This window comes from Neoarius graeffei, chromosome 18, assembly GCF_027579695.1.
Source record: "Neoarius graeffei isolate fNeoGra1 chromosome 18, fNeoGra1.pri, whole genome shotgun sequence".
NCBI lineage: Eukaryota > Metazoa > Chordata > Actinopteri > Siluriformes > Ariidae > Neoarius > Neoarius graeffei.
The window spans coordinates 38128720-38144131 of record NC_083586.1 but is presented as its reverse complement, the minus strand read 5'-3'; the positions used below and the strand labels follow the sequence as shown (position 1 = coordinate 38144131).

Here is a 15412-nt window from a genome sequence, read left to right as displayed (position 1 = left end):
GATAAGAATTTTTGGCGTTTCAACTTCATCATGGTTTCACCGTTGCCTCAAGTTATCGGATGAGTCAAGTTAAGTCAAGAATGCAATACAGGTCAAGGATTATTTACACATCATTGTTTTCAGTTTTAATTTCAATTTCAACATACCATCCCAACTTTTTCTGATTTGGGGTTGTATTTTTCATTTTCTACATTTGTGGGGCACCATAAAGTACTGCTCAACAATTTAATGAAGGGGTTCATTTTTGACAAGACTTCTTTCTTTTAAATTTTTTTTTATTCATCTTTATTTTATATTTTTTCAGGAGACGCTGCGTACATAAATTACAGAAGAAAGAGAAGTACAGGTGTTTAGACTCATCCATTTTCAATTTTTATAAATTTCATGACTTTTTGTTGTTTGCAGCTTTTTGTAAAAGCCAAATCATAGATTCAGTAAATCCATGAACACATCTTACTTGCAGAAATGCAGAAAAGAAAGTTGAGAAATAATTGCGGTGACTCGCTGTCAGTCAAGATGATGTCAAATTTCTTGACATAACACAATATATGTACATATTTTCATTACGTTTTATCATCCAAAGGTAGAAATATTGTCATCAAAGTTAGGCTCAAATGTACTTTGATCAAATTTCTTAAATCAAAAAACTTTTTTCCACAATGAATTTTTGAAGAACAATTGTTTAACTAGAACATTTTAACATTGTTTGATTATTCAGAATTCTTTGTCTTGTTTTTAGTTTCACACTGAAAGTCCTCGTGTCTGGAGTCTTTATTTTCATATTTGTAGTTTATTTTCCATTTTTCCATGTACTGTGAAAAGCTTTATACTTTTTTCAAAACATTATTAACTTCATTGAATAATTATACTAATGAACTAGAGACCAGTTCATCAAAGACGTTTGTGTGTTCAGATTCCAAAACTGCCAGAGAGCCACTGTTGCATCCTTAAGCAAGTCCTTTACCCCTAAAATGCTCAGTTTGACACTTGGATTATAATTCAGTTCATTTGTATGTGACTTTGGATGGAAGTGTCTGTTGAATTACCTAATACATGGAAATGTTTTTCTATATGAAAGTAAAAAATAAAGTTGTTTTTTAAAACAGCAGACAAAACCATATATTTCAAATGTAAGCTTAGTCCAAATCTTTTAACCTATATCCTTTTGAGCCTAACTTTACTTTGCCTTTTTTTCCCTCAGCTACTCAAACTAAATAGTTTCCGACCACTAAACAGAGGCAGATGTGAATTTCTATACTGCAAAAATGACAAACCTTTATAGGGGAGAGCAGGGAGATTTGGGACAGGGGAGACTTGGGACAGTTTGTATTCCCATTAATTAATTTCAACCAATCAGGTTTTCGATTACATCAGAAGTTAGATGTTGCCCCTTAGAGTAACTGACTTCCTTTGGAGCCACGAAGCTAGACACTGCAGTAAGGTCTGTGCAGTTCAATATTTTTCTCAAATAAAATTTGTATTTTCTCCTTCAGTCCACCTCCCTTCTATAATGTAATGTATGCTGGTGAATTGGGGATTTGTTAGGAATTAAAGTGTGTCACCTTGCGTTACCATATATAGTATTTATTAAATTTGCACTCTGGGGAGAACATTTAAGGATTTTTTTTTTTTCAAAATGGCCAGATGGGGAGAGTTGGGACCAGGGCAGGAATTTCACGAGGGCCATGGCCCTCGTGCCCTCTCATTTTGGCCTTGTGCCCTTGGAAAAAAATATCTGCCGTAAGGCCACAGTGCCCTTGATGCCCTGCGGTTTTGTAGTCTGCCTTGTGACTGCCAATAGGCTTTAACATCACCTGCATCTATTGAGAAAAAAATACGTCTTTTGATGACATTCTGGATTCTTATTGGGCAACTCATCAGTGGCGGATCGGACTCGAGCCTGGCATGAACCGCTCCGACGTGCTATAATGACACCAATCTATCACCAGCCAACCAGGAGACTTAATCAAACGCATCCCCCGCCCACTTGTGTCCGCATCTGAGACGTTGAATTTTCACAGAAGGAGGGAAGAAGTTGACTAAGGTAAGACTGTGTGATAAATTAACAAACGAATAAGAGAGGAATTTCAACATATAGGGCTTAAGTTTGTTACCGTTAAATAAGCATTGCTTGTACAGTAACGTTATGTTGTTACAACGTTGACCCACTTTTAACGTGCCGAGTACCGACTGTAGCCGGTAACAAATGCTAATTAGCTTGCTGTCAAAAGTGCAAAGACCTTAAATTGCTCTGCGTAAATTAGAAAATGGCGCAACTTCCTCTGTAGCCGTCAACGGACAAGCACAGAGTTGTCTTGAGTTTTGAGCCAATCACAACAGGGCAGCACTGTGGCCTGAGGTAAAACATGATAGTTTAAGTTTGTTTAAATTACAAAAATGAGTACACCCAATGACTGTCTCATATACTGTTTAAGTAATGCAATAAAACTAATCTTTAAAAGTGGTATTTACTCAAACTGTTTGCACAGAATGAACTTTCGGATTAACAGTGTAATAGTGTTGCAGTGTTCTGCAAATTTGCAATTTAATATTTCAGATCTTGAGACATGAAAGTACTGTAGGTGCATTTGGGGTAATTGAGTGATCAATCTCATTAAATCTGAAGGTTAATAATTAAAATTGAATCAGTCTCATTTGAATCATGCCATTGAATCAGTCTCATATCATTAAATCACTCATGGAATCATCTCATCTCATTATCTGTAGCCACTTTATCCTTCTACAGGGTCGCAGGCAAGCTGGAGCCTATCCCAGCTGACTACGGGCGAAAGGCGGGGTACACCCTGGACAAGTCGCCAGGTCATCACAGGGCCGACACATAGACACAGACAACCATTCACACTCACATTCACACCTACGCTCAATTTAGAGTCACCAGTTAACCTAACCTGCATGTCTTTGGACTGTGGGGGAAACCGGAGCACCCGGAGGAAACCCACGCGGACACGGGGAGAACATGCAAACTCCACACAGAAAGGCCCTCGCCGGCCCCGGGGCTCGAACCCAGGACCTTCTTGCTGTGAGGCGACAGCGCTAACCACTACACCACCGTGCCGCCCCCTCATGGAATCAGTCTCATTAATTAATACCATTCATTTTGGTGCTTAATAATAAATTACCAAACAGCTAAATTATGGTATATTCCAAATTATTATGATCACTTACCATATTACATAAATCATATGCACCTTTTAGAATTCTTTGGAGATTGGGGACTTCAAAGATATTGGAACACAAATAAACACACAGTTTCAATAATAAATTAATTTATTATAAAGATAAAAATGGATAATAGCAGTTGAAATATATACAAACAGTGAGATGTGTATGTGTGTGAGATGTGTGTGTGTGTGTGAGTGAAAGGCCCTATCGCCTGAGCAGAAGGCTAGCGTGGGATGCTAGCTAGGTATGTTCGTGTGTGTCCACGTGGTGTAGGGATCACCACGTGGGATTTGAGGAGAACAAAGGAATTAGCCTTGTGTGGCTAAGCTAAGACAAAGGAATGCTAGCTAAGGTGTGTTTGTGTGTGGGGAGAGAGAGAGGCCTTGTGTGTGGCCTACAAAAAGGATTAGCTCTGGTAGCTAACTCCATGTGTGTTTGTGGGGGAGGAGTTAACCATGTGGTAAGGCCTATGGCCTAGCAAAAGAAATAAGCTAGCGTGGGATGCTAACTGAGGTGTATTTGTGAGGCCAGGTGAGGCCTGTGACCACGTGTTTGTGTGTGTGTCAGGCCTGGTGACCACGTGTTTGTGTAGGCCTAGATTAACCTCGTGTGGCTAAGCTAAGACAAAGGAATGCTAGCTAAGGTGTGTTTGTGAGAGGCCACGTGTTTGTGTATGCTTAGATTAACCTCGTGTGGCTAAGACAAAGGAATGCTAGCTAAGGAGGGTGTGTCACCACGTGGGGTTTGAGAACAAAGGATTTAGCTCTGGTTGCTAGCTAAAGGTGTGTTTGTGTGTGGGGGAAGACCGCCACGTGTTAGAGACAAAAGATTAGCTCTGTGTAGCTAACTCCACGTGGTGGAGGCCTTGTGATCCCTTGAGACAATACAATTAGCCCTGGAGGCTAATGGAACAAAAGAATTAGCCATGTGTTTAGCTAAGGTGTTTGTGAGGCCTGGTGAGCTAGCTTTGGTTGCTAATTAGACAAAGAATTAGCCGTATGTGGCTAGCTAAGGCCCAAGGATCCTACCTCGTGAGTTAAGACAAAAGGTGTTAATAAGGAATTAAGAGAAGCATGCAAAGCCTATCTATTAAACAATTGAGAGATTAAAACAAAAAAAAAATCAATTCAACACGCTGCGTGTCTATAGTGTAACAATCAAACGTGAGTTTAAATTCACACTACTTCAATAAAAGCTAATTCCTAAGACTAGGTTTTGCCCAAATGCCAGGTCTTACTCAGTATCTTGCCTCTAGCAAGATTATGAAGAGATGTTCCGTGACTTTTGGAGTTTCACCGTTGTGGAGCACGTGAGTCGCTTCCGTGAGGCGCAGAGAACTTCTTGATCCGATGCGCGGTCGCTCGTGATGAAAAGAAAGTCTCTGATTAAACAGTGTGCACAGCTTTTGAGTTAAAAAGGATCCAGTTGCTTCTTAACTTTAAAATAACTGCCTGGTTGCAGTGTTGTACGTACTTATAAGGAACAAATGAAAAACCGGTTGTAAACTCAAGCTGAGTTTAAAATCGCGCGATCTTAGAGTCTACCGTGGCCAAAGGTAAACAAAGAAAAGCACGAAACTCTGATTCTTGCAAAAAAGAAAAGATGTCTTTTTGGGTTTGCTCGCGGAGCGAGCGATTCCTCCCTGTGTCCATGCTGAAATCACGGCGCCAAAAGAGGAGGAGCTAGGAGTTTCCGGGTGGTTTATGCCTTCCTGGAGGATGTGACGTAGATGATCCCGCCCACGCGTGACCTAGGTCAACGCGGAAGTTGGCTGATGGGAAATGTAGTTTTTAGACGGACTGTGTATTGTACCTACAGTGCTATTTTAAAAAATAAAAGGTCAGAAATGTTTTCTTTGTCATCTATTTAGTTCATTTTATTTCCTCAATAATTTTCCTTGATTGAGAAATCGGTCTGGGCTCTTATGGGTTAATCAGTAGCCTGCATGCTAGTATATGTTCCATTTACAGTCAAACATTTTGATGTACTCCAGGCTCAATTTTGATTAATCAAAAATCTGCATAGTAGTACAGTCTGAAGATGCTCTTGCACATTCGGTGTCAATTGAACAAAAATTATGGGAGGATATAGGTTTAATAAGTTTTACAATTTTTGAAGTAAGTGATGGATTGATAAATTTAGATGTGTTCAATATTTTCTTATCTTCAGACATAATAGTGTAGGAGATGTTTCTTTACCTGCTTGATAGTTTCGACTGAGACTCCAATCTTCCTCAGAAGAGTCATTAGTCTCTCATCAGTCCTTAAATTAAATTCATTATAGATGTGAACTTAAAATAATTATTTTATGGCCTTGGTGCCCTGGCTTTTGGCCTTCGTGCCCTCAAAAAATTGACAGCACAAAAGGCCAAGTGGCCTTGCTCCTAAAATGATGAAATTCCAGGCCTGGTTGGTACAGTTCATCATGTTACAGTTGTTTTTCTTGTGGTTTACAAAAATAAAGTAGTTTAAAAAATGATGTTAATGTGGGCGTGTCCCTGCATGAGGATTAAACTTCTTTCATTCCTTCTTGAGAATGGAACTGTTTTGTTGAGTCAGGTTTTGGGTGAACTGACATTTTTCTATCGCTGTACCAGCATTGTGTGTGTTCATACAGTTCATACTGTATGTTACAGGTTTTTATAATAAATAAAAATTAAACATGTAGGCCTAGGTATTTTATTTTCGTTCCGCGTCTCCTCACTATGTCCCAAGTCTCCCAACACAATGCCCCATGTCTCCCCTCAATGTCCCAGGTCTCCCTGCAAAAAAAAAAAAAAATAATGACAGAAAAAGTGAAGTTTGAAGGCCAGTATACGTGACAAGCTGAGAGACTAATGTTGTGATAAGAGGGTGCAGTAAATACTCTCTAATGCAATATGAATGTGATGCGACCTGCAAAGAATTTCACACAATCTAGAGAAGCTGAAAACTTGTCCCAAGTCTCCCCGCTCTCCCCTATTATTTTGATTCTTTGGACGGAAAACATATATGATGTTGTCACAGAAGACAGACCTCAACACTGATAATAACATTTGCAACAAATGATTTAATAAGCAGTCCATTACTGCAAATCAACAATGGCTTTGGAAAATCACAAACATTGCCATGAATACATTATACACTAAGAAAGTCTTACACATGAAATGAGTCTCAATAAAAAGAACCAATATGAGACTAATTCAGTCTGAATTGGATGCCTACTTGGAAACAAACTGGCCATAGTATGGTAAGGGAGAATGGGGAAAGCCTCATCATTTAAGAAATGTGCCAATAATTTTTTGTAATAATAATAATAATAAACATATTATTCAGGGCAAGGATTATATTGAACAGAACATGTACGAGTAAAGCATTCTACACAATGGGTAAGGTCATTGTAAATGTTTCTGTGAAATTCAACAAAATCAACATCACCTTTTAGAATCCCTAAACATTTTATATTTGTACATGAGCTTAGGTTAGAAAGATTATAATAAGCCTTCTAGGTTTCCTACTTTTACATCAGGATATTTTTCTCTACTTACTTTACTAAAATTATCGGCTCATTTTAGTAATCTAGCTGACAATTTACTAACATTTCTCGTTAATAACGTTACCTCGAACTAGACAGTGAAATGGATAATTAATAGTATAAAGGGCAGAACGTCTTCCCTCCTTCCACCCAACATCTAAAGTGTTTAAATGTGGATCTGATTAAAAATGTTCTTACAACGTCATCAGTTTGTGGAAAATTCACAGTGGCTTCTCATGCTCATCAAGCTAATGTATTGTTTGCTACAGAAAACAAGCACCAACTGAAACCCATCAATAAATGATGCTTAGATCTCAAAATATAAGTGTTTTATATTGAAATACCACGGTTATCACCCCTTCTTCAACTTAAACTGTCGTAATTTAACGATGAATTCATTCAGACATGTTTCATCTGTTAAACTAAAACTCATGAATGAAATGATATGTTCTCGGACACATTGTTAGCACAGATAGCATGATTAAAAAAAAGAAGGTTTCTGTAGTTTATAAAAATGTCAAACGGAAGTAAACTACAAAAAATATGGCTTATAGTGATAACATCAAGGAGTCTCTAAAAACATACGATCTAAATAAAATTAAAATCAAATGCAGAACTCGGCGCTAAAGTGCGCCTGAAAAGCGAAAGGTCTGATATGTTTCAAAATGTGTCAGAGTTGAAATTTCATATTGCATATTCTTCTTCAAAAGTGCTTTACACACTTTTTCATACCACAGTGATATACACAACAGCTTCAAGTGTTGATCTGTGTAGAAAACAGTACAGCTGACTCTTTGAATATACAGCAAATTAAACACAGCTTTAAAAAAAAAAAAAAAAAAAAAACGCTTACAGTCCAATGAGACGGAAATTTAAATCTTCAGCAGATGTTCGTTCCTTCATTTCAACGCACTGCATTTTTTAAATCAGACAATCACGTGTGGTATAAGTAAGTCACTTCTTTCATTCTAGATTTAGGTCATAGCTATAGATATGGAACAGTCGAATGTGTTGGAGCAATTCTTCTTTTAACCAACTTGCTTTTAGTGTTCTTTAAATATTGTGTGCCAGTGACAGGGGGTTCAGTTATGTCAATTTCAGCTTTCAGTCAAACTGTCTAGGCACTAAAACCACTGAATGAATACTTAACTAGCTAAAATTTCAACATTTAACTAACATTATCAATTCTTGGCAGATGTCTTAGCTAAGTATGAATTAAAAAAAAAATACAGAAGTTGCCTGATTAGTGTAAAATGATAACCTTCACATGTGAATAGGTCAGGGGTGGGTTTCCCGAATGCCTCTTAAGGCTAAGAGCATCTTTACCTCTTAACCCTTTGATGCAAAACATATGCACACCCCTTCTAATGCACAACATGGGTCAAAAATGACCCGCATTCATTTTCCAGGTTATTTCATGCTGACTGAGTTTTTCTTTGCTCCATCTTTTGAAATCAATTTATTTTATGATTGAATATTCCAAGTATTCTTTAAATATCTTGTTTTTAATTACCACAAATCATTAATTAAATTTTTTCTTTCCTACTTTATGAACAAAAATACTTTTTATATTACTACACATGGGTCATCCAAGTGTGATTTAAAATTAAATGTCTTAATACTATAATAATAATTTGTTTCAAGTAATTACTTTAGCAGTGAATGGGGCCAGTTATTTATTTATTAACTATGTCATTAGCTAAGCCAACTACAATAAAATTAGCGAACTAAAGTAGAATATGTCAACAGCTCGGTAGCTAATAGTAATTACTTATAACTTTCTGACAAGTAATCGACTCACTCTCAAGGGAACCTAAACATAATCAATTTTTTTCTAAGGTAATGTTCGAACAATTGAAAAACATTACTTGCATGTATTAGATGGGCAAAGGGCGCTGTGCTGTGCTGAGCTGTGAAATGTCTGACACAAGCACAATTCACAGTTCCCACCAAACGCTGGAGTAAATGCATGCGGGTCGGTTCTGACCCATGTGTGTAAACTTGATGTAGAATTACAAAAGCTGTGCTTGTTCATAACTTAAGAAAGGAAAAATAAAAATTATGATTTGTGCTAAACAAAAACAAGATATTTGCTGCATATTTGGAAAAGTAAATGACAAAATGAATTTATTTCAAAAGTATATCATAGAAACACTCAGTCATACATGAAATAACCTGGAAAATGAATGCAGGTCGTTTTTGACCCATGTTGTGCATTAGAAGGGTAGTGATACAAAAAGGGTTTTTATTCAAAAAGTAAGAAAGGAAAAAATAAAATAAGGATGCATGATGATCAAAAACAAGTTAATTGAGGAATACCTTGAATACTGAATGATGGAATTAATTTATTGCAAAGATATAGAAGATAAAAACTCAGCCGGGTCACTTTTGACCCATGTTTTGCATCAAAGGGTTAAGAGCCATCGTTAAGCTAACGTGGTTTTCCTGAACATCATCATAGCTAAAACAGTACTTTAGTTCGCTCTTAACTTACGATGGACCTGGATCACTCTTTCACAACAAAGAGTGTCTCCTCACAGCCGAATACACACAATGTCCATGCGTCTCCGAGGACCCCTCACGGTCAATGTGAGAAACTGGTGTTGAATCTGCTGCCGGTGTTCAATTATTTTTCTTGTACATTGCAAGTACATCGAGTAAATTATTAAATAAGTATACACAAAACATCATGAATATATTTCAACATGTTATGTATGGATATCTGAATGCCACACTGATATCGCCACGTTTTCATCAAATTTAACTCCATTAAGCGAGTGATTATCTCATTTAGTATCATAAACGAGACAAATTTCTGCAACTGTTACATTGTGTGTCTGTGTGAGTGAGAGACGGAGAGAGAGAGTGTTAAGTTTTGATCTGTCTGTACCGAAGGACGTTGAATTAAAGTATGCTCTAGGAACGTACAGCTCTGCTGCCTAAGAGATTCTGCCTCCAACAGTCAGTCACTGATGCATGCCAAATATATATTTCTATCATATAACATATATTCTATCCACATTCACTGGATATGAGCAATCGCGCGCTCTGATTGGCTGCTCTGTTTTTTTGGTAAAAAACAAAACACCATGTGACCTCATCGACTGGATTTAGCAACTACAGTAAGAATGCCTTTAGCAGCTACTAATGTCTATATCAAGGACGTGTGTTGCAAAGAAGCTCTTAGCATAGTTGCTCTTCAGACTCCTTTTTACGATTAAGTTCAGGGAAACCATGTACAGAGACAACGTTCATTGCTTAAGAGTATCTTAAACTCGCTCTTTAGCCCTAAAGTGCAACGTTATCGGGAAATCTACCCCAGTCCTTCTACAGAAATAGTAGGTGCAAAACCCCTTTATATTAAGCGATCCCCTGTATTTGATCCTGAACGGTATCAGCCAAGAGGGCCATGGCAGCAAAATGTTGTCATAATATGTCGGTGTATATCCTAAAAGCCCTGCACAGAATGTAGTTTGTAGATGCATATTACTTGAGTACTATCCATGTGTAGTGTGTGCGTGTGTTAAAACCCAGTAGAGTGGACAGTGGGCACAGGGTAGAACTTGGAGATGCGGCTCTGGGTGGATGGGTTAAGGCACTCGGACTCTCCACTCATCTTGAAGAAAATGTCCTGTTCTTGAATCTTCTGTGCAAACTCCTCCTCTAGTGTCTGCACACACACACACACACACGGAATGAGTGACAGTTTACAGAAAATTTGACAAATAATAATAATAATAGCTTGATTTAATCAATTCCACTAGGTGGATCTTATTCAATTGAATATTCTGTCTAAACTATCTATAATAAAATTACAAGAAATAGAGACAAGAAAAAATTTAAATTAAACAATCCATACATAAAAATGATAATATTAATAATAGAGAAGAAAAGATAGTAGTTGCAAACTTAGGAAATCATCAACTGCAAAACTTAGGAAACCATGAAAAAACAAATACTTATGAAACTGTAATATGGTAATTGTATGGCACTGCTACTTTATAAGACTTACGGAATCATAAAGCTTAGGAAATAATAATTTCCTTTACTACACACACGCACGCGCACACACACATAATATTTCCAGTCATTATTACACTCAAACAAATAAATGCATCACACCAGAAACTACCTTTTAACTATTAAACACTGCTTAATTTCTTTATCCACATCTTCATATTTAGTATTATGGAAGATTTATGAAACAAAAGAAAGCACATGGCAGTACATTTGACAAATATTTGTTCAGTGTAGACATTCAAGCCAAGATACAGTATCAGTCATGAGTAATGATGGATGCCGTTTCTCTTTACTTAGTCGAGCGGTTCTTGAAATAATATGGATTACTACAGTTGTGGAACAGGGCTATTTACTGTGTTATTATTTACTATTTACTGTTTGATCTCAAATGCGTTAAGAAGGCAAAAAATCGCACTAATTAATGTTTGACGAGGCACACTTGTCAACTGAAAAGCATTCCAGGTGACTACCTCATGAAACTGGTTAAGATAATGCCAATAGTGTGTAAAGTGTCAGGAAGGTAAATGCTGGCTACTTTGAAGGATCTAAAATATGAAACATCTTTTGTTTAACACATAATTCCATACATGTCCCATATGCTATTTCATAGTTCTGCTGTCTTCAGTATTGTTCTACAATGTAGAAAATAGTCAAAATACAGAAAAACCTACGAATGAGTAAGGGTGTACAAACTTTTGACTGGTACTGTATATAGGGCTGACTAACAGGTAACGATAGCTTATAACCAACAGTGAGCATCTTTTAAAATACAGAAAGCACATACATGCACATACATCTGACCCTTTTTTATGAGAAATATTATATTCCTTCTATACTAATATATATGTCACTGGTGGGTCAGCGTAAAACAATATACAGTGCCTTGGATAAATATTCACCCCCTTGAACTTTTCCACAATTTGTAATGTTGATATCCGCAAATCTTCAGGGATATATTTCTATCTCTATTCCCTTTGCGCATCTAGATCCTGATCTCATTGCCAATTCTTCTTGTCGAGATTGATCAAGCTCTGTCAGGATGAATGGAGGTCATTGGTTTGGTGAACAGACATTTTCAAGTCTGGCCACTGATTATCAATCTCACTGAGGTCTTAGATTTGACAGTGCCATTCCAACACATGTGCTTCATGAGAACCTCTGCCCCAGATGCAAGTCTCTTTCAGACTGGAACAGGTTTTCTTCTAAGAATTGTCCGGTATTAGGCTCCAGTTTCTCAATTACTGCTAACGAAAAGCATCCACACAACATAATGCAACCACCACCATGCTTCACTGTGGGGAAGATGACCTCAAGGTGATGAGCACTGTTGGGTTTCTGCCAAATGTAGCACTTTGTGCCAAGCCCAAAACATTCAATCAAACAAGAGACCTTTTCTTCCCTACATGCTTGCTGATTCTCCAACAATGCCCAACTTTGTGAAGTATCTGGGATATAGCTGTCCTGGAAACAGTTTCTCTCATCAGAGTTCTGGATCTCTCCAGCTCCTGGTTTCTTTGCCCTCTTTACTCAGTCACTGATTTTTTTGTGGATGAGCTCTTCTAGTCAGGGTCGCAGGTCCGTATTCTTTCCATGTTTTAATAATGGATGTAATGGTCGTCGATGGGATAGTCAAAGTTTTGGGATTATTTTTTGTAACCAAACCCTGACTGATGCTTTTCCAGTACTTGTCCCGGATTTGTTAGCTGTTTGGTCTTCATGATGCTGCTTGTTGAGGTATGTTCTCAAACAAACTGGCCCAGCTCTTCCATAAACCGATGTGTTTACATTAGACCTTGTGTACACAGGTGGATTCTATTTCTGATGGCAACTGGTTGAACCAGAACTAATTTAGGGGTTTAACAGCAATGTTGGTGAATACTTATACAATGACAATTTACTTTTTCGATTTACGTTTTCATTTATAAAGATCTTTCTGTAGATTTGTGATTATATAACTCTAATTAATTAAAAGGCACCTTTTTCCTGGGCCACAGTTTCTCTCGCCAGTCCTTCAGCTCGGCACTGTGCTCTTCATCCAACTCCTTTAACTTCTGTGTCTCATGTTCAATCAGCAGATGGCACTTCTCATTCTAACCAAAGGACAATTCAGTGTAGGTTATTTGCGCATGCTCACATGCGCGCACGCACACACACACACACACACACACACACACACACACACACACACACACACACACACATACATACATATATATATTCTGTCCACATTCACTGTATATGAGCAATTTCGCACTCTGACTGGCTACTCTACTACTAGGCTATCAGCTCATATACCATGAGTAGAGAAAAACAAAATGGCGGAGCGTGTTGCTGAACCAACTAAGGACGAAATAAAAACTCTACTCAAAAGCAAAACCCCCAAAAAATAAAAAAACCCGACAAAATATGGAATAAAAGTATTTGATGACAAGAACGTATCTTTTTTTTATTTTTCAAGAATTATTATTATTATAGCATTTTTCACAAATTATTACTGTCATTTCTCCGGTTTGTTTAAATTCTAAGCGGAAATGATTTTGTTGGCCGTTTCGTATAAAGTTTTTATTTATCGAATTTGCCAAAAAATAAAAATGCTCTCTTTCTCAAAATCCAGCTAATATGGATAGAATAAAACAGTTATGTAATTTTGTGGAATAACTATTAAATATATATACACAGTACAGTGCAAAAGTCTGAGGCACATGTAAAGAAATGCTGTAGACCAAAAATGGCTTAAAAAATAATGAAATTAAATGTTTCAATGTTAAAAAATACTATAAACAGGAGTAAGCCAGAAATGAAACAAAGTCAATATTTAGTGTGAGACGACCCTTTGCTTAAAAAAAAAATAAAAATAGTCGTCTCCGGTGCAATGAGTGGAGTTTGATAAGGAAATGAGCTGTAGGTTTTACTGAGCATCTTACAGAACCAGCCACAGTTCTTCTGGACACTTTGTCACACTCGCTTCTTAATTTTGCACCAAAACCCAGCAGCCTTCATTATGTTTTCTTTTTTAATCTGAAAAGCACTCTCTTATGTAATATGCTGCTCAGATACAAACATTTTTTTTCTGTAGCATTTAATTTTGTGCTGGAAAATGAATGCTTGGACTCTAAAATGTTTTTGGACTGACTCGATAATGTACAAGTCATAAAATAGAAATCTATAACAAAGTTTGGATGAAAAAAACAATAGGGGGCCTCAGACTTTTGCACAGTACTGCGTATATATATATATATATATATATATATATAGGTTCTGTGGGACTTCAGCTTCCAGACTGACAAACAGATCCTGGCTAACCAACCGGACGGACATAGTGGTGGTGGACAAAGAGCAGAAGAGGGTGGTGGTGATAGATGTGGCGATCCCAGCTGACGCCAACATCAAGAAGAAGGAACATGAGAAACTTGAGAAGTATCAAGGGTTGAAAGAGCAGCTGGAACGGATGTGGAAGGTCAAGGGTTGCGTGGTCCCCGTGGTAGTGGGGGCACTTGGGGCAGTAACCCCCAAACTGGGAGAGTGGCTCCAGCAAATCCCAGGAACAACATCTGAAGCCTCAGTCCATAAGAGTGCAGTACTAGGAACATCGAAGATACTGCGCAGAACCCTCAAACTCCCAGGCCTCTGGTAGAGGACCCGAGCTTGAGGATGACATGGATACCACCACCCCCCCCCCACCCCCCGCCGGGGGTGAGAAGGAGATTTTTTTTTATATATATATATATATTATAGCTTGTAAAGAGGTGTGTGTGTGTGTGTGTGTGTGTGTGTGTGTGTACCTGTAACTGCTGCAGCTCTCTAACATTGGTATCACACTGCAGTTGCAAATCTCTCATCTGGTTCTCATGTTTCTGCTGCTGATGGAGTCTCTCGTTCTTCTGCCGTTTCTCCTCCTGTGCTGCAAACTGCATCACACACACACACACACACACACACACACACACACACACACACACACACACACACACACACACACTCTCTAGGTACACTTGACACTTTCTACATTCATGTTGACTCTACTGATTCATTATTTCTCATTCATTAAAGACCCCTCAGAATGAAACAGGCTGGATTTGACCTCTGACCTGTTTGATCTTTTCCCTCTCCTGTTCAGGGGTGAGTCCGGGGGAGGCGATACGCAGGCTCTTTTTAAACATGGCCATGCGTGTCTTGGCTTCACTGCGCTGGATTTTGGGGAGTCTGGTCCTCTCCTGGGTCTGTTTGGTCTTCATTTCCTCCACCAGTCGCTGGTTATATCTGTGCATCTGCTCCATTTCCTTCAGAGAAATACAAACACACAGGATTAGGACTCATGTTTTTAAGCTTATGTTTAATCATATTCAACTAAGGAGCTCACTGGGAAAGTTAGAAGTCAATTATTTTTGACTGGGGCATTAACTAGCTCATATTATTTAACTGTCTAGCCTGGTGGATTACTTACTTTTACATACCTATGGACTTGAATTACATTTACGTATGTAAGTATGTACATCAATAAGTAGAGGTATTCAAGTAAAAGGGGAAATAGTGTAAACGCCGATGAATGATGAGTCTCGATCAGCATATATTAGTGTGCATCAGTTGCCCTCACTTTCATAAAATCTGATGCATTTTTGTTTGGGTGTTCCTTTTCACCAATAAAGACATCCTGTAAAATTTTTTGACCATATTCAAAAGTGGGCGGCACGGTGGT

General features: G+C 38.0%; 2 protein-coding genes across 8 annotated transcripts in view; one reads left to right on the top strand and one right to left on the bottom strand.

Moving 5' to 3' along the window:
- col17a1a (collagen, type XVII, alpha 1a) overlaps positions 1 to 1120 on the top strand; it is a 71496-nt gene extending 70376 nt beyond the window's left edge. For 4 of the 7 annotated variants that reach the window (XM_060898783.1, XM_060898779.1, XM_060898780.1 and 1 more), the window contains 2 exons: positions 305 to 346; positions 464 to 1120. In XM_060898783.1, the coding sequence (XP_060754766.1) occupies positions 305 to 346; positions 464 to 540 (119 nt within the window). In that variant the 3' untranslated portion in view covers positions 541 to 1120. The other 3 variants (XM_060898781.1, XR_009650546.1, XM_060898782.1) reach the window with 3 other exon arrangements.
- Positions 1121 to 8888: 7768 nt separating this feature from the next.
- Positions 8889 to 15412, bottom strand: part of slkb (STE20-like kinase b) — an 82048-nt gene continuing 75524 nt past the window's right edge. Inside the window, exons 15-18 of the mRNA XM_060898777.1 lie at positions 14805 to 14996; positions 14499 to 14624; positions 12693 to 12806; positions 8889 to 10366 (exon numbers count right to left, since the gene is read on the bottom strand). Coding sequence (XP_060754760.1) covers positions 10220 to 10366; positions 12693 to 12806; positions 14499 to 14624; positions 14805 to 14996 — 579 coding nt within the window. The 3' untranslated portion in view covers positions 8889 to 10219. The remainder of the gene's footprint in view (positions 10367 to 12692; positions 12807 to 14498; positions 14625 to 14804; positions 14997 to 15412) is intronic.